The 20,049-nt window shown below is 45.9% G+C and overlaps 1 protein-coding gene across 1 annotated transcript; it reads right to left on the bottom strand.

Moving 5' to 3' along the window:
- Positions 1-86: 86 nt before the first annotated feature.
- LOC143764575 (arylacetamide deacetylase-like 4) lies at positions 87-18,309 on the bottom strand. Its single transcript, XM_077250270.1, has 4 exons — positions 18,092-18,309; positions 5,943-6,165; positions 2,681-2,744; positions 87-1,933 (listed from the first exon to the last, which is right to left on the bottom strand). The coding sequence occupies exons 1-4, from the start codon at positions 18,245-18,247 to the stop codon at positions 1,177-1,179; spliced, it is 1,200 nt and encodes a 399-aa protein (XP_077106385.1). The 5' UTR covers positions 18,248-18,309; the 3' UTR covers positions 87-1,176.
- Positions 18,310-20,049: the final 1,740 nt, after the last annotated feature.

The raw sequence follows: 20,049 nt of genomic DNA, 5'->3' as shown, positions 1-20,049 counted from the left end.
CCTTGCCACCGCAGAATGGCGCATTGAGGATTAGTCTTGTTTGTATATACTGTGCATCCTGTATAAATACGAGCTAGACAGTCAAAGAAATGTAAATTCATTTATTGAATGGCATATACTGTTTGCAAGTAGACAAAAATGTTAAATACATTGGAAAGAGCGCCAGGCCAAGCAGTAGAAGACAGTACAACGTAAGCACAAAATACATATATGTTGAAATTGAATATACTTATTAAACCACTAAATAATGCAAAAGTGCCATGTTCAAGTCATTAAAACTGTCAGCCCACAAAAAGTATAATGAAATAAAAATTGAGAAGTTACTTGGCTATAAATGATTTATAGTATACGAATTAGTAACAAACACTCAATGACCATGCTGAAACAAGAAATCTATGTCCGGGCTAAAGAGAGAACAAGAAGTTAGCAAGGTGGTAAAAACGGCAAGGAATAATATACTGTCTGATATGTAGTCATACACCTATGTGTTCTAATGCTGGAGTGGTGCCGAAACCCGACACGTTTCCTCAGATACTGTTTGGTATGTAGGAAGCACGCTTATCTGCCTGCACCTCTCTCATCTCTCCTGTCTATTAGCTGACAGTTGACCAATAGCATTTAGATGTCGATAGCACATTCAGCCAATCAGCGGCTGCACTGCTAACGTCTTACGCTGCTGCCCAGTGTACTCACTTGCCGCGCAAGATATTACCAGATTCTATCAAGAAATCCCTCCTCTCGACTCTACAGGACCCCGGACTATAAAGGCTTACACTCTACAAAAGAGAGATTCTCTGGAGATGGAAAATGACCCTGTCATATATAACTATGCTCAGCTGGGAAGTGCTGATTTGTGATGGTCCAGGTACAGATCACCACTGTACAAGGTAAGATAATCAGCTAGATGTTTCAGCTGCAGGTCCTTATGGAAAAGTCAGTTCAGCGATGCAAAATCACGTTAGCTTGTTCTCTGATGTGCCAGTAGTGTGGTAAATGGTACCAAGTTTTTTGAAATTTATTTTGTGAATGGTAAATCGTATCTCAAAATGTTCGAAATCAAATGAAATGGCAAATTTCAGGAAATTCGACTCCAACTCATCCTCCACGGATCGAATCACTAATCTTAACATGAAGCCAAAAACTGGAAGATCTCAAAAATTTTCACCATACAAGGTTTCAAAGGTTTTTAATGTAAGTAATAACATTATCTAAAGCCAGATTTCCAGACACCATGTCGGGTTCATTAAAACAGTTGACAATTCCATGGAAGCCATCTTTAAGATTATACCATGTGACCGAGACTCCATTGTCCTCCAGACGTTTTTTGTATAGTATCCCATCATCACGAAGAACATCAAACTCACATGTTAGTATGTAGGCCTGTGGTAGTTGCCGGAATACAGCATCATCAGACAACAATGGGGAACATGGAAGGTCAAGAGTTATCTTAACTTTCTCATAAATCTCTTTATTAAAGGGCGCCATGATGTGAGGTCTGTAGCCTTTAACCTTAAATTCCTCAGAACTCAACCACTTACTTAATTTTTGTCTTATTTCAGGAGGAACATGGCTGCCCTTTATCATTTCTTTTGATAAGGAAGGATCACTACCTATATAGGTAATTATGTAGAGTAGAGCATGTTCTTGGCTTAACAATGGGACCATCTTGTTTTGTTGGTACGAAGGTAAATTGAAGTCAGCCATCTGGAGCACTGGGTATATCAGCACTTGGGCAAGAGGCTTTGGAATATCTGATCTACCCACAAGAGCTTGACAAACCACTGCTGTAAAATTGCCCCCGGCACTGTCTCCACATATTATAACAGAAGAAGGATCAACTCCATGTTCTTGCGCCGTGTCCAGAAAGTGAACTGTAGCCAAGACACAGTCATCAATTGCAGCCGGGCATCTGTGTTCTGGTGCTAGGCGGTACCTAAAATATTAAAAAACAAAAAACATTTTATATTGGACCTTTGTCGTTTAGTAAACAAGGGTCAATATTTGGATAATAAAGATCACCATATGCATTGTTTACCACCTCAACCCATTTCATATAGTTTGTAGTCATCTTGCATAAAGTATTATAAATTAAGCCCAAAGTATGACCCAATGCACATGACCAATGGTCAAGCTAAGTCCCTCAGATGGAGAAACATTTTTTTAGCTACTTTGGACGCTAAGGGTATGGACGCTGCTTACTTACATGCGCTGTGTCCAAAGCGCTGCACTTCTGGATCTTCTGCACATGCCCTAAGTGATAGTGGTCCTGAGCTGGGAATCCTCTGTACAAGGACAGATGTTGTCTGGAGCAGGTAGCACTGTTCCTTCATTACAGTATTTTAGTTAAAATACTTGGAAATACAGCCTTCGTTTTCCCAAAATGGGAGCTGAAATTTGAGTTATTGTCTTGGATATTTTCTGCATTTTTTTTGCTTTTAAATCGATCTCCCCTACAGGCATTTTGTATGAAAATGAATATAGTTGCAGCAGGTCCCCCCAAAAAACAATCAGATTTCAACTATGATCAGCTGTTATCGGATTGGGTGCTTTAGACAACTCCCTTTTATCCACACTAATTGTCACTATACCTGCAAACTGAAGTGGTAAAAATCCCATATCATCATCACTACATCATTACATTAAACCATCAGGAAATGTTAAAGGAATGTTGTCACCTCACCCAACAGAAACAACCACGGCTCCGGAATTCTTGGTTACGTATCGGCATAAACTTTCATGGGTGTCTAAACCAAATAAACAAGAGATTAGTTATTAGTGTCCATCTTTTTTGTCAGTGGTTAAGACATTAATGGCTATGTGTGAGTTATTTAGAGGGTACACCAAATTTACACTGTTATACAAGCTGTACACTGAATACTTTACATTGTAACAAAGTGTCGTATCTTCAGTGTTGTCCCATGAAAATATATAATAAAATATTTACAAAAATGTCAGGGGTGTACTCACTTATGTGAGAGCTACTGAAGGTAGCAGAATCCACTGCAGGATCCAACATAATGTGAACAGATTCTCATAAAAGCGGGTGATGCTTATGGCAAAAGATGGGTTAATCATCAGGAAACAAGCAAAGAGTTAAGCAGCATGTTAGAAGGTTTGAAGAAATCACAGTAGTTTGCAAGGATGAAAGCTTCAGACGACAATGGATGGTGGCAAACTCCAAAAAAATGCTCGAGTGCTCGGTACTCGAATAGAGCAGGTAGGAGGCACAGACGGGCTCAATTCGAGTAATAAGTACAACGGAACTTGAGAATTTTTCTCTCTGAGCGCAGCATTGAGCCAGCGGCACTGATGAGAGTTGTCATCACTACCCGGTGCCTGTGAATAACGGTAACTTTACTCCTATTCACAGATGCCGAAGTCGGATGCGAAGAATATGGACTATGACGGAGAAGCTTTGTGGGAACATTTTTTTAATAAATTGGTGAACGAGGGATTTTTGTGGGGGAGTCTTTTGTGTGTGTTTTTTTATTATTACTACTGGATTAGTAATGGGGGTGTCTGATAGACACCTCTCCATTACTAACCTCTGGGCTTGATGCCGACTGACATTACACAGCTGACATTAACCCCCAAAAATATTACCCCAATTGCCACCACAACAGGGCAATAGGGAAAAGCTGAGAAAAGCGCCAGAATTGGCAAATCTAATGTGATGCGCCAATTCTGGGGCAGTTGTGGGTTGTTATTTTTAGACTAGGAAAGCCTAATATGCATGAACCTTACAAGGCTGATATCATCAGCCCCCAGCTGTCTATTTGTGCTTGGCCGGTTATCTAAAATAGGGGGCCTCACATCATTTAAAAAATATATATGTCTATTTAATAGGTTTAAAAAAAGGTTAAAAACACCATTTAGCACCACATAAAAGGCACTAAAGGGTGCAACTTTATGATATGTAGGGGGACACACATAAATCTCTGCTCTCCCTCCTAACAAGTCTCCCTGAACTGCTTCCAGGGGAGAGTGTGCCGAGCATCGCGTCACGTGATGCGACTGATCAATCACAGTAGTGCCAGTAGCCAACATGGCTACGTCATTACCGTGTATGGCGGACAATCACTGCATGTTCATTGTCTTTCTAACAGCCGTGAAACACTCAGGCTGAGGACTCGAGCATGGCGCTCGAGCACCCCCAATATTTGATCGAGTATCAAGCGTGCCCGAGCACCCTGATGCTCTATCAAGTATCGAACATTGTTGAGAACACTCATCACTACTGCTTAGGATTCAAAATCCAGATGTCAGGAAATCGTTTAGAAAATGATGGCATTTTCCTCTCCTGAAATGTCTTTTGCAACATTTTTTTCAGCATTTTCCCAATGATTTTAACACACTTATTTTTTAATTCAACAAAGAAGAATCTCCTAGTGGTACTGCAGCGCCCCAGAGTCCTGGTCGTTGCAGTACTGACGCTCCGCCACTAAGCGGAGTGATGGTACGTCTGATGGCACTTAAGGAGTTCACCTGACCAGGTATCACAGTCACACATTATACTTCACACTCTGGCCTCCAGGGGGAGCAAAGGGTTCTATGTATTAGGCCACTCCTCACAATTTGGTAAAACTGGGGGTTGGATAGGAAGTTAGACAGAAGCTGACTGGGTTTGATCCAGGCAACATCCTGTGGCAGAGGGTGTTGCAGGGGAAGATTCAGGGGGGTCCCTGTCAGGGGTGGGATCCTGACAGAGGCCTAGCGAAAAGGACAGAAGTTACGGAACCGCACCTGCACCTGATTGCGGCGGTATCTTAAGAAAGGATAAGAAGCGAGGTTTATTGTGGAGAAGTGAGAAACGAGATTACAGCACAAAGGAGAATAGAACCAGTAGGAGTCGTGCCTTAAGATCGTGGCAACATCCTACTGATGCGCGTAGCCGGTGGCCGGAACGCCGAGGAAGTATTGGGCTCCAAGCATTACTTCAAACAGCGGCAGGGCAGTTGACTTTAGGTTGGCTGTCTCACCTAAATCACCTAAGCAGACATAGGAGGCAATTGTGGGAGAGGGGCGACTCTAGGGTCCCGGATGAACTCCAGGCCTACCCGTCATACGGGTGCGTCCTAGCCAAATCATCTGGGGGACGGAGAAAGAACATCAGAACAGAAACGAGAGTTGTGAGAAAGAACATCAGAAACAGACACAACAGTTGTGAGGACTATCCCGTAGTGCTCAGCAGGGAGGTACTGCAACACACAGGCGCTAGAAGGTAGGCACTGATTTCCACCTGCAAAGGGAACTCTGGATGTGCTTTCGGACCGGCCGGTCTCAGCCAACCCTGTTAGCAGTGCTCTGGATTGTGGACCCTGAAGCTTTCAGTAAAGAGGTAAAGAGACTGCAACCTTGTGTCCTCGTTATTCATCGCGACTTGCACCACGCACCACCATCACACCTTTCATTGGACGCCCCTTAGCAGGGTCACGGACCGGGTCTAGCCATCGTCACAACCCCAGGACCGAGACAGAGAGGCCCGATACCGAGTACCCCTCGGCCCTGTGTCTGGGGGCGCTCCAACCACTCAAGCAAAAACACACAACTTTTACAAATATGCCCGAAATCATTTGAGCTTTCCCACTGACTTGTATTGGAGCATTTTGAAAGAGGTAAATGACGAAGAATGGTCGTGTCACTTTTTTTAACCGCTTGGTATCTTAGGAAACCTGAATAGGTTAAAAGACGCTCAAAAGCTTCAACATATGAATAGAAAGTCATTTTTATATCAAAATACATATGTACATTCTTGTTTGTGTTACTGGGTGATTTTTTTAGGCGAGTTTCAGAACAAACTTGTTCCAATCACACCTCAAAAAGACATCATGTGCATATACCCTTATACAGCTGAATGGATGAACCATCAGACAATTAAATAAGTAAGTACGTCCCTTCATACAGAAGATCAATCTTTAAACCACACAGTTTTATTTGCTTACCGATACTCCCCAACATGAATCCTCCTCCATGGAAGAACATGACTCCTTTTCTGCCACCAGCTGAAGGAGATCGGGGCTGATAGACTCTCACCGGCACGCCTCCAAATTGTAAGTCTTTTGTGAAGATCTCCGGATCTTCCTTTAGTTTAGGCATTAATATTTTTTGTAGAAAATTATTAGGTCCTGCAACATTCCATACTCCAAGTTTATCAAGAAATTTCCCCTGTAAAGAAAAGAAAAAGTGAAAAATCACAGAGACATGTCTGATGTTGATCCAAGTGTCGGATTAAAATAGAAAATGCAAGTCTATGGGTCCGTGGAAAAATCAGACAATATTCAAATGCCATCCCAGTGCACAGATTTTCACAAACTGTTACTAAGAGAAGAAGGAGAAACTTTTTTTTTCACATACGAGAAAAACTTGGATGACATGCTATGATGAAATTTGGTCAGTTTTTAGGCCTATATAAAGACCACATTCACACATTCAGCATTTATAAACTAAAACCAGGAGTGGAGCAGTCAGAGGAAAAGTATCATAGAAACACGTCACCACTTCTGTATTTATCACCCACTCCTGGTTTTGGCTTACAAATACTGATGTAAAATACTGACCAAAGACTGAACGTGTGAACATGGCCTGACGAATAGACTTGCACTTGTGAGTTTTATCTGAGACTCGGGTTAAAATCAGACATGTCTCCTTGATTTTATATGGACCAAAATTTGGTCTGAAAGAATACACTTACATGTGGACAGCTTCACACTATAATAAGTAGGAGTGCTAGCCATCAAAAGCATGTACTTCTTCCTCTTGTAAGATTGTAGTGGCATCGTACGTGGTGAAGAGGCAGTGACCCACAAAGTTCCAACACAAAAGTCTCTTTAATGTGTTTCCTCACAGCATTAAAGTCCAATTCACACAAATGCATATAACTTCAGTGTATATTATCAGTGTTCAATTCACACCAGTTCATAGTAATACATATCATATGGCTTTAGATTTACAGTCTCAACAGGCCAGACTTCCCATGTGCAGTTTCCCTGGGTGACCGCATGCCATATTACAGTCTCCATATACACAGCCTTTTATGTTGCAGACACTACACACACAGCCCCATCCGAGTACCGTATTTTCCGGCGTATAAGATGACTGGGCGTATAAGACGACCCCCCAACTTTACCAGTTAAAATATAAAATCTTCTTAAAAGTCGGGGGTCTTCTTATACACCCTATGTCGTCTTATAGGGCCGGTGAATATGTGCCTTTTGGGGGGGTGGGGAGTGGTCCTGATGACGACGAGGGGGCGTCTCACAGGAAAGTGAGTATCCCCCATTACCTCATCGTAGCGCTGCAGCGTGGGGTCTCTGTGCTGGGAGCGGCGGCTGCTGTGCTGTGGGGCGGCGGCTCCTCTTCTGCAGTGTGGGGCCTCTGGTGCTGTGGGGCGGCAGTGGCGTATCTTCATGCAGTCGGGGCTCCTCCGGCATCTCCTTAAAGCCCGGAGGCCCCGCTGGCAGCTCCATCAGTACAATGCGGTGGCCTCCGGGAAAATGGCCGCTGCTCAGATTCAGATCTCGTCCCGAGATCTCGGGAGACGAGATCTGAATCTGAGCAGCGGCCATTTTCCCGGAGGCAGCTCAATAGGTGCAATGCGGTGGCCTCCGGGAAAATGGCCGCTGGGGGCGGCGCATGCTCAGATTCAGATCTCGTCCCGAGATCTCGGGACACGAGATCTGAATCTGAGCAGCGGCCATTTTCCCGGAGGCCACCGCATTGTACCGATGGAGCTGCCAGCGGGGCCTCCGAGCTTTAAAGGGAACCTGTCACCACGTTTTTGGAAGATGGGATAAAAATAGCGTTAAATAGGGGCAGAGGTGGGCGTTACATTAGTGTGTGTGTTATGCGTTTATTACCCACCTAAGTTGCCGAAATAACTTTGCAAAGTCTCCGTTTTCGCCTGTCAATCAGGCTGGTCAGGTCGCATGGGCGTTGTCTTCCCCCAGATTTGGCGTAGTTTTCCGTTGGTGGCGTAGTGGTGTGCGCATGCCCAAAGTCCGGAATCCTCTTCCAGGGGATTTAAAAGAGCGCGGTGTTCGTTATTGCATTGGTGATCGGTGGGCGCGGCCATCTTCCTTTGGCCGCGCGTGCGCAGAAGCGGCGCTCTGCTGGCCGCGGCTTCAGGAAAATGGCCGCCGCGATATCCATCTGCGCACGCGCGGCATCCCGCGGCCATTTTCCTGAAGCCGCGGCCAGCAGAGCGCCGCTTCTGCGCACGCGCGGCCAAAGGAAGATGGCCGCGCCCACCGATCACCAATGCAATAATGAGCACCGCGCTATTTTAAATCCCCTGGAAGAGGATTCCGGACTTTGGGCATGCGCACACCACTACGCCACCAACGGAAAACTACGCCAAATCTGGGTGAAGACACCACGCCCATGTGACCTGACCAGCCTGATTGACAGGCGAAAACGGAGACTTTGCAAAGTTATTTCGGCAACTTAGGTGGGTAATAAACGCATAACACACACACTAATGTAACGCCCACCTCTGCCCCTATTTAACGCTATTTTTATCCCATCTTCCAAAAACGTGGTGACAGGTTCCCTTTAAGGAGATGCCGGAGGAGCCCCGACTGCATGAAGATACGCCGCCGCCACCGCCCCACAGCACCAGAGGCCCCACACTGCAGAAGAGGAGCCGCCGCCCCACAGCACAGCAGCCGCCGCTCCCAGCACAGAGACCCCACGCTGCAGCGCTATGATGAGGTAATGGGGGATACTCACTTTCCTTTGAGACGCCCCCTCGTCGTCATCAGGACCACTCCCCCCCCCACCCACCATATACACCCGGCGTACAAGGCGATACCCGGCGTATAAGACGACCCCCGACTTTTAAGAAGATTTTCAGGGGTTAAAAAGTCGTCTTATACGCCGGAAAATACGGTAGTTCCCGTGAGTGTCCTGCATCACTGTATCACAGTCTCTTACAGTCTCTTTACTCACACAGCCGTACACAGCCTAGGATATCCTCTGGATAGCAGCCGGGCCCCATATCCACCTGTTTGCAATCGTTACACATGCTAGTCCTCTTTTGGGCACAGGATATCCACCTTTGGGAACAGGACTGTCCACATCTGTCTCTTTCGGGCACAGGACATCCACCTCCGGGCATAGGACTGTCCACATCTGACTCCTTCGGGCACAGGACATCCACTTCCGGGCACAGGACTGTCCACATCCAACTCCTTCGGGCACAGGACATCCACCTCCGGGTACAGGACTGTCCACATCCAAGACCAGTACCATGGACGACTTGCATCACTATATAAGCTGCGGGTTCCAGGCTATTCAGTTGCCCTGGGTGCTGGCTCTGCTGGCCTGTGCCTCCATGCACTCAGCCAGTGCTCTGCAGGCCTCTGCTCTGCACACCAGCACACCCCAGACTGACACTGACATGCACCTCACACACCTGACACACCCATGCCTCTTACTGCAGGGCTTTTAGCACGCACAAACCTGTGGCCTTCAGTCACATGGAAAACCCGGATCAGAAATCCGTGACTCCCATTCTCACCAATGGACTTCAACCATCTGCACGCACAACCTGGGGAGAAGACACAGCGACCTCTACCTGTGAAATGAGTTACTGCCTCTCACTCTGTAAAAGGTTCACCTATCATAGGCAGGCAGCAGCATCAAGGGAAAAAAGAACACCTCCCCACAATAGTTTAGAAATTACTTTAACCTGTTTGAAACATATAATGACAGACAGTCTGCTCTTCCCACTGACCCCATTGCAGAGCTGTGTGTGATTATAAAATGTGGGGAATAGTGCAGAGATGACTGTGATTACATACACCTTTCATCTCATGGCAGTCGGTATGGGAAGGTGGAATATTACAGCAGAGTTTAGTCCCATTACAGTAACCTGTGCATCAGCAGCTCTTCTTTCACAGCACTGTCAGCTCTGATGAATTCATCCCCCAAACTGACTCCCCTGAGATGAATGATAAACAGTGCTTAAAATCACGCTCATCTCTGTTCTTCTCCCAGTACTTATAATCGTTCTACAGTGCGATCAGTGAGAAGATTAGACTATCTGTCATTACATGTCTCATACGAAAGAAGCTATTTTGGAGGAGTGCTGTTTTTCCCTTGTATGTTGCTGCTTGCTTATGATTGGTCAACCTCATACAGAGGAAAAAGTACCCAACCCCAGAGCTAAATCTATGGTACTGCCTCCTTCAACTTAAGATAAATGATATCCTAAACTATACAAGATAATATCTTCTTAATATTGAAGAGAAATTAAAATATACAAAGCTTTGAAAGAATATTCATACCCTGTGAAGTACTAAAGTGTTTTTTTATTTCAATTTTATGTGATATGCCAACAATAAGTAGCAAGTATTTGTGAAGTGTAAAGGAAATGATACACGGTTCTCAACTTATTTTAAAAATATAAATTTACAGCCATTATTCCATGATGTGGCCTGTTTAACATGTGGTGAATGGTTCTATTTAATGACAGAATAGTCAATATATATACAGTGTTTCCCCTTAGTGACAGAGCCAAATTTTTAAAATCTGACCAGTGTCACTTTATGTGGTAATAACTCTGGAACACGTCAACAAATCTCAGTGACTTTGAGAATGTTTTTTCGTGGCACATTATACTTTATGATAATGGTAAATTTAGGTTGATATGTATTGTGTTTATTTATAAAAAATATCAGAAATTTGCCAAAAATGTAAAAAAAATTAGCAATTTTCAAACTTTGAATGATTATCCCTTTAATTCAGATAGTCATACCACAGAAAAAACATTAATACATAATATTTACCACATGTCTGCTTTGCATCAGCACCATTTGCAAAATGTTATTTTATTTTGTTAGCATTTTGGGAGGTTTAAAAATGGAGCAGCAATCTTTCATTTTTTTCATGGAAATTTACAACATTTATTTTTTTAGGGACCTATCCACGTTTGAAGTGACTTTAGGGGTCCTATAAATTGGAAAACCCCTAAAAGTTACACCATTTTAAAAACAAAAACCCCCTGACATACTGAAAACTGCTGTCAGGTAGTTTATTAACCCTTCAGGTGATTTTCAGGAATTAATACAAAGTGACATGATAGGAATGAAAACAGGGATTTTTGTGTACTCACCATAAAATCCTTTTCTCCGAGCCACTTATTTGGGGGACACAGACCATGGGTGTTATGCTGCTGCCACCAGGAAGCTGACACTAAGTTAACACAAAAAAGTTAGGTCCTCCTCTGCAGTATACACCCTCGTGCTGGCTCCAGTTCGGTGCAAAAGCAATAGAAAACAACGTTAACAACATATAAGAGTACAACATTACAACTTAAAGAACAGGCAAAAGCCATATAAGCCATTAGGCTAACAGGTTGGGTGCTGTGTTCCCCAATGAGTGGCTTGGAGAAAAGGATTTTACAGTGAGCACACAAAAATCCCTGTTTCTCCTTTGTCTCATTGGGGGACACAGACCATGGGATGTCCAAAAGCAGTCCTTGGGTGGGAAAACAACACAAAGGATTAGGCTTCATTTAACAACTGCCTAGATGTGCACCACCACTGCCTGCAGAATTCTTCTGCCCAGACTCACATCCACTGAAGCCTGAGAGTGAATATTATAGTGCTTTGCGAAGGTGTGTAAACTGGATCAAGTTGCAGCTTTACAGACCTGCTCTGCCGTCACCTGATGCTGAATGGCCCAAGATGCCCCCACTGCCCAAGTGGAGTGTGCTCTGATCCCTGCTGGGATGGGCTGACTTCTGACTCGGGCTGACTCCTGGATGGTGGAACGAATCCATCTGGCTATAGTGGTCTTTTAAGCGGCAGGACCCTTCCTCTGACCTTTCGGGAGAACGAACAGAGCATCCATCCTTCTGAAGGACGCTGTCCTCGAGATGTACCTTCTCAAAACTCTAAGTCCAGAGAGTGGGGAGCTCTTTCTACCCTGTGAATAGGAGCCGGACAAAATGAAAGGAGAACAATCTCCTCGTTAAGATGAAAGGATGAGATGACATTTGGCAAAAAGGATGGGGACAGCGGGAGGACAACCTTGTCCTGAAGGAAATTAAGGAAAGACACCCGACAGGACAGGGCGGCTAGTTCGGAAACTCATCTGATTGATGTGATCGCAACAAGGAAGGCAACCTTCCAGGCCACAGAAACCAACAAAATGTCCTGAAATGGTTTAAAGAGGGGTTCCTGTAGGTCCCTCAGTACCAAGTTGAGGTCCTAAGGCTCTAACGGCATACGACAGGGAGGTGCCACATGTGACACCCCTTGTAGAAAGGTCTTAACCTGAAGTGTTGACGCAATACGTCTTTGAAATAAAACCGATAGAGCGGAGATTTGGCCCTTAAAAGAGCTGAGTGCCAGACCGGAGTCCAGACCAGCCTGTAGGAACTCTAAAATGATGGAAACTGAGAAGATAAGAGGGGAAAGACCACGATCCTTGCACCAAGCAAAAAATGTCTTCCAGGTACGGTGATAAATGCGTACTGATGTGGATTTATGGGCAGTAACCATAGTGGAAGCGACCTGTTGAGAAGACCCAGCCTGGGTCAAAACCCAGGATTCAACGGACACGCCGTTAAATGCAGGGCCCCTGAGTTCTGGTGGTAAATCGGGTCCTGGGAAAGCAGATCTGGCCAATCCGGTAGCTGCCAGGGAATGTCGGTGGCGAGGTGTACCAACTCTGTGAACCACGCGTGGCGTTGCCAATCGGAAGCGACCAGGATCATTGGGACTCCTTTTGCCTTGATCTTCCTGATTATGGTAGCGGGGGAAAAATGTATGGATGACAGAATTGCCACCACAAAAGAACCAGAGCATCCACTCCAATTGCGCTATAAACTGGGGAACTTTGGCATTCAGTCTGGATGACATCAGATCCACATCTGGGATTCCCCAGCGACAGCAGATCTGGTTGAAGACTTCTGGATGAAGCTCCCATTCCCCCGAGGCGAGTCCCTGACAGCTGAGGAAGTCTGACGTCCAGTTTTCCATGCCTGGAATGTGCACTGCCGAGATTACCGAGTGGTTGTTCTCTGCCCATCATAGGACGTGAGTTACCTCGGACACGGCCACCCTGCTGCGGGTACCCCCTTAATGATTGATGTATGCCACTGCTGTGGCATTATCCAATTGAATACGGATGGGGTGACCCTCTAGAAGATGATGGAACTGATGCAGGGCCAGCTTAATTATTACGGATCTCCAGAATGTTGATCGATAGCTTTGATTCTTAAATTGACCAGCGGCCCTGAGCAGTGTGGTGACAAAAGACTGCTCCCCAGCCCGAAAGACTGGCATTGGTAGTCACCACAAGCCATTGAACAGGGAGAAAAAACTTCCCCTGGTTGAGGCAAGAGTTCAATGTCCACCATCTGAGAGCCTGTCTGACCTCTTTCGATCTGCGGTTGAAAGAGATCGGGTTCCTGTCCCAAGCCTTCAGGCGAGCATGCTGCAGGGGACGAAGGTGCAGTTGCGCAAAAGGGACCGCTTCCATTGCGGCCATCATCTTTCCCTGTACCCTCATGGCAAACCGGATGGAATGAGGGGAAGATTGACGAAGTGTACGGGCTCCTTGTTGAAGGGCTAGGACTTTGTCTGGAGGAAGAATTACCAACCTCCGAGATGAGTCCAGGGTCATTCCTAGAAAGGATATCTGCTGGGCTGGGACAGGGGAGGATTTGCTTAAGTTTATCAGCCAGCCCAGGCGAGAAAGGGTATCGCAAGTGATGCGGATGGACTCCGCGCAGTCATGGATGGACGGACCTTTGATCAACAGGTCGTCCAGATAGGGCAGAACGATCATGCCCCGAGAGTGCAAGATGGACCTGACAGCTGCCATGACCTTTGTGAACACTCGGGGAGCCGTAGGGAGGTCGAAGGGCAGGGCCGTGAATTGGAAATGCCGGTCGCAAATGGCGAAATGCAGGAATCTCTGGTGAGGGGGAAAAATCGGAATATTCAAGTAAGTGTCTCGGATGTCGATTGAAGCCAAGAATTCCCCTTTTTCCAGTGGAGGGATAACTGAGCGCAGAGATTCCATGCGGAAATGACGGACCTTGACAAACTTGTTTAGAAGTTTGAAATCTAGTATGGGTCTAACCTTTTCGTCCTTTTTTGGGACAACGAAAAGGTTCAAATAGAAACCATGAAACCTTTCACTTTCTGGGACTGAGACAATGACGCCATCGAGACACAATGCATCTACGGCCCGGGAAAGAGCCTTTGCCCTTGCCTCTGAGGAAGGAAAATGGGAGGGAAAGAAATGAGATGGGGGGCGCGTAGCAGAATCGATCTTGTATCTGGATGACACCAGGTCTCTGACCCACTCATCGGAGACGACGGAAAGCCAGACCTGACTAAACAGAAGTAGGCAGCCTGCTGGTGTTGACCGGATAGCGCCAGTAGTTAGCGGGAGGAAAATCTCCGAGACCTAGGTCCTTTATGTCTCGACTGTTTGAGTTGAGATTTCCAAAGCTGGTTAGATCTCTACGAGATCTAAGCTCCTCCGTTTCTGTGTGAAGAACGCCCTAAGTGGTAGTGGACCAGCCTGGACTGGAGTGAAAGGAACAGAAACTGATTTGTTGTTGTCTCCAAAAGGGACATCTAAGTCTCTGCTAGGGAAGAAATTTGCTCTTTCCTCTCGTAGCATCGGAAATAAGCTGATCCAGCTTCTCTCCAAATAAGCGTCCACTCTGAACAGAAAGAGAAGTGAGAGACTTTTTTGATGCAGAGTCCGCTCTCCTCTCTCTGAGCCATAATGCTCTTATGATAGTGATGGTGTTGGCTGCTGACAGAGCAGCACAGCCGGCCGCATCCAAAGATGCATGTACCAGGTAATCGCTTGCCCGAGAAATTTGGCTGGCAAGGTGTGCCGCCTCTGGAGGAAGACTGCTCCGAATGATTTAGCTAAGGTCTCCGACCAGAGGACCATAGCTTTAGCTACCCATGCTGCGGCGAAGGATGGAAAGAGAGCCAAACCTGAGGCCTCAAAGACAGAGTGAGCCAAATTTTCTATCTGACAGTTCGAGGGATTTTTGATGGATGAGCCATCCGTCATGGGCAGAAGGGTTTTGGATGCCAGGCAGGATACCGGTGGACTACTACCAGAGATTCAGTCCAGTCTTTCTTCAGATCAGCTGAGAAAGGTATTTTGCTTCAAGAGGCCTTTGTCCTGTGAAGCGTTTATCCGGTCGTTCCCTGTGCCGATTAACTATGGCCTGAAGCTCAGTGTGAATAGCAAATGCCTTATGAGAGCATTTAGTCCTCTTAAAGGACACTGTTTGATCTGGAACAAGTTGCACGGCACTCTATAAATTTGTGAGTAGAGGTGCTCAAGTAGGGTTTCCAGCCCCTTAAATCAAATGTATCAAAAAGCTTGGCACTCAGTAATGCTTGTAGAAAATAAAGTCATTTATTTTACATCTGGACAGACAGATCAGCGGTAGCTCGTTTCTTGCTAAACGTTCACAGTGTGGGCACACCGCAAGCCCAAGCAGCTTGTCCTGCTCACAGTCATGGTCTCCATTACTGCCTCTGAAATTTGCCTCCACATATATTGCCAGTATACTCATACATCTGATTATAAGTCCAGATCCTACGCTCCAGTACATTAGATAAACTTGCTCTGAGGAAGGTCCACAAAGGACCGAAAACGTTTAGCAAGAAACGAGCTACCGCTGATCTGTCTGTCCAGATGTAAAATAAATGACTTTATTTTCTACAAGCATTATTGAGTGCCAAGCTTTTTGATACAACTGTTTGATCTGGGGCGGTCTCGGAATCTTCCTCAACCTTTAAAGTCAGGTTTACAGCCTCAATTAGCGAATCCACTGTTTTCTGAAAATCTTGCGAATCTGGATTTAAGGAACCATCAGATTCACACTCAGATTCACGTTTGCTACTGACCTCTGGAGAGGGAGATTGAGAAAAGGAGCTCTCAGGCGACAAGGCACGTGTCTGCTCAGGAGACCTGCTACGGATCTGTTTTCTAGGCACCTGTAGGTTTCTAGAGAGCTTTCGGCCCCTGCTAACCGACTGCTCCCACCTTGGGGAGGATCCGTCTACATCAGTTCTACGAATGCTCCGGGCCCCCGAAGGATCACGGAGGGATTCAATCGCTTTGGCCAGAGAAGCCATGGATTGAGACAGTGACAAAACCCACTCAGGGGGCTAGGTATACTGGGCTCGGTGGCAGTGGAGGGCTCCTGAGCGCATTTGGGGTCACAGGCAGTGCAGAGTGGCGAACTCTGAGCCTTAGGAAATGCAGACTGACAGGAGGAGCATGAAGTAAAAAAGACAAAGGATTGCCAGTCTTGTTAGACTTTTTAGATGACTTAGGCTGGGACATGATGTACCCTTCTATGTGGCCCTATGATAATAGGGACTGCTGAAAAGGGTTACTCCTGAAAAGGGTTATAGCAGGGAGGAGGATATATATAGCAGCGCTCCCTTACCCTGATCTGTGTCCCCCGCTCCTCCTGCGTGGCTCTCCAACTGCATAGCCCCTGCACTGTGAACACCTGCTGCCAGGACCCTGATGGCAGTCTGTGTGTCTATGTGTCCTGAGGCGGTTGTGAGGGGAGGAAGATGGCCGCTGAGAATATCAGAGGCACTTCTCATTCTGTGCGAGAAGCGCCAGGAAAGGTGGGCAGAGCCTCCGCAGCACGTCATCGCATGGGCGGGGATAGGGGTTGTGGCCTAGTCAAGCACCGAAGCCGGGGACTAAATTTGCAGCACCAGCTGGCACCGATGCAGGTAAGAGCTGTATGCGCGCCCCGCTGTCAGGATGGGTCCCCTTATCTAGTGCCACCCCAGACTGTCTGTATAGAGCCCTCCAGCCCCGGCACTTACCCGGAGAAGCTGCCGGGTGGCAGGTAAGCCAGCGATATTAGCAGGTCCTCTACTGCTGGTCCTGGACAGTGCAGGGATAAAGGGGTAACCCTCAATCCACCATCCCTTTAATAGGGATGTGGAGAGGGACCGTCCGCCTCCTTGTACCATCCACTTTAAGAGTGGTGGTGTAGTGGGGGCTGCTCGGATGCCAAAAAGGAGCCACTGTACATCCAAGGGGTTAAATATCCTAGGATGGGGCAGGGCTGAACATCCGGCATTTGGCCTGGCTGCGGAAGAGGATATATGGAGGCGACACTCCATTTCCTCATCCATTAAGGGTGCGGGGAGATCCGTGCCCTTGAAGGGACCCGTCGCCCCCAAAAATCAGCCCAGGCATGGCATCCTACATCGCAGGAAAGGATACGGAGAGGCGACACTCTCTGTGCTTGCCTGTTGATGATTCGGGGAGATCGGAACCTTGAAAGGATCCGTCGCCCCTTCATTCCACTTGGAAAATGTAAAAATTGGTTAAAAATAAAATAATAAAGAGCTTTCGGTCTGAATAGCAGACCCGTGTGCCTCCTACGGACATAAGCAAGAACTGGTTCTCCTGGAGCCAGCACGAGGGTGTATACTGCAGAGGAGGAGCTAACTTTTTTGTGTTAACTTAGTGTCAGCCTCCTGGTGGCAGCATCATAACATCCATGGTCTGTTTCCCCCAATGTGGCGAAGGAGAAAAGTGGATTTTTACCCCTAAATGTCGCTTACTTCTGAACAGCCCGCTATAGCTGGCAAACTCTAAGGCCGTTATTTGGCCATAATCGCAGGGTGCTGATGGGATTAAAGAGGAAGCCCCCAAACTCTGTTAACCATTTATATGATGTAGTAACTATTGACAGCAGCATCTAAGGGGTTAAACAGATATGGACGGTGCCAACACTGATCCTGGCTGATGAAGCAAGTTGTCAGCTATAGTGTACAGCCGACAGCTGCTGGATTATCACCTGTATGGTGATGCTAGTCTCTTACGTCTCAGGTCAGCTAAAAGACATATTGACTGACGGTCATTAAGGGGATATATTAATACTCTGGCTTTTCCATTAAGCTTTCTTTACCAAAGCTTATAGGGTAAATCATTGTAAGACCACAAGAAATAAATGGCAAGAATTAAGAATAAACAGTGCCCATAACTAGAATTCTGAGACTGGAGTAAGAACAAGTAGGAAAACAAAGGAAACATCTTCAAATTCAGGCTGTGAACTTACCAAGATGAATGAGCCAACAACAAACGTATGAACTGTCCGAAGAAATTTAGGATTTGCAATCCCTGGTGGGTACTCCGCTTTCGAGGATTCATACCAGGTGACCCCCAAAAATAACAGAATACCCAAGACAAGGAAAATGACGATTACTCCGAGCATTCTTGCGGCTTTTGTCCTTTCTGGCTTTCTCTCACTTTCTGGTTTCCTTTAATAGTCATTTCCGTGTAGTAATTACAGGGTAGAGGAGCTTTACCTCCTCTTATAGGAGAAGATAAAATAATAATATTTAAGCTGAAGTTGCCAAATATTCAAGTGCAAACACATCTTCTCTGTACAGATCTTCTGACATTTCCTGCCCCAGGCTGCTGGCTCTTCCCTTAGCAAAAAGTTTCATTTAGAACATTAGGAATAAATTGACAACTAAGTGATAGAGTTCATTTTTTTTTTCATTTTAATGCAAAAATTCACAAACTAGTGCAGCGCCCCAGAGTCCTGGTCGTTGCAGTACTGATGCGCCGCCGCTAAGGGGAGTGATGGTACGTCTGATGGCACTGAAGGAGTTCACCTGACCAGGTATCACAGGCACCAATACACTTCACCGTCTGGCCTCCAGGGGGAGCTAAGGGTACTATGCATTAGGCCACTCCTCACAATCTGGTAAAACTGGGGGTTGGATAGGAAGTTAGGGAGAAGCTGACTGGGTTGGAACCAGGCAACATCCTGTGGCAGGGGGTGTTGCAGGGGAAAGATTCAGGGGGGTCCCTGTCAGGGGTGGGATCCTGACAGAGGCCTAGCGAACAAGACAGAGCGTTAAGGAACCGCGCCTGCTGTTAGCAGCGGGTTAATCAGCGTGATGTCCACAACAAGCAACAGAGAATGTTCATTTATTAACAATTAAGAACATTCAGCATACAACATGAGAACAGGATCAATCTGGTTTCTGAGAGAGATCTGCTGTGACCTTTCAGCTTCAGCTGCACACACAAGACTGTGCTCACAGGGAAGGGGGGAGGAGGAACATCCTGTCTGTAAATGAGGACTCCTTTTTTTTTTTTAACTTTGTTGACATGTGAACAATATGCATGCAGATATATAAATCACATCATATTAAACAAACAATAGTTGTTGCAATACATACAGATCAATATGCATTAGGCCAACACTCCCACTCAACAACTACTTATTCTGTCAGTCCCATAGTGGTTCTCAATTCTTGGAACCTAGGTCGTGGCAATGGCTTGGTCAAAATATCAGCTAACATTTTATCAGTTTCACAATAAACAAACTGAATTACGCTACGATCTATTAAATCACGTAGATGATGACATCTGACGTCGATGTGCTTAGTTCTAGCACTGATCTTTTCACTGCATGCAAGTTTAATGCATCCTTGGTTGTCCTCATATATCACCGTTGGCTGGGTTATGGTTTACCAAGATCATCCATCAGTTGTCTTAGCCAAATGATTTCCTGACTTGCATAGGCTGCGGATACATACTCAGCTTCTGTAGAAGACAAAGCAACAGATACTTGTTTTCTACTAGACCAGGAGATTGAACTTTCTCCAAGTTTAAATACGTATCCGCTTGTGGATTTACGATCTTGCGAATCACCAGCCCAATCTGAGTCAACATAGCCGGTGAGTTTTAGATTTCCTGCTGCAGATATTTTTAAATTTACACCTTGTGTCCCTTTTAAATATTGGAGAACTCTTTTAACGGCATTCCAGTCCTTTTGGCGCGGTTTCTCCACATATCTGCACAATATTCCAACTGCTGTTGTAATATCCGGTCGAGTCATAGTTGATATACACTCACTGGCCACTTTATTAGGTACACCTGTCCAACTTCTTGTTAACACTTAATTTCTAATCAGCCAATCACATGGCGGCAACTCAGTGCATTTAGGCATGTAGACATGGTCAAGACAATCTCCTGCAGTTCAAACCGAGCATCAGTATG

Source organism: Ranitomeya variabilis, chromosome 4 (assembly GCF_051348905.1).
Source record: "Ranitomeya variabilis isolate aRanVar5 chromosome 4, aRanVar5.hap1, whole genome shotgun sequence".
Classification (NCBI taxonomy): domain Eukaryota; kingdom Metazoa; phylum Chordata; class Amphibia; order Anura; family Dendrobatidae; genus Ranitomeya; species Ranitomeya variabilis.
The sequence above is the reverse complement of the archived record's forward strand: the minus strand, read 5'-3'. Positions and strand labels throughout refer to the sequence as shown.

Bases quoted from the DNA above. Each gene is read 5' to 3' on its own strand.
- LOC143764575 (XM_077250270.1), bottom strand. From the start codon at position 18,247: ATGCTCGGAGTAATCGTCATTTTCCTTGTCTTGGGTATTCTGTTATTT. The intron at 6,166-18,091 runs GTAAGTTCACAG...TTTTCTTTACAG, and splicing joins TTGTTGGCTCATTCATCTTG to GGGAAATTTCTTGATAAACT. The intron at 1,934-2,680 runs GTGAGGTGACAA...TTAATATTTTAG, and splicing joins GCCGTGGTTGTTTCTGTTGG to GTACCGCCTAGCACCAGAAC.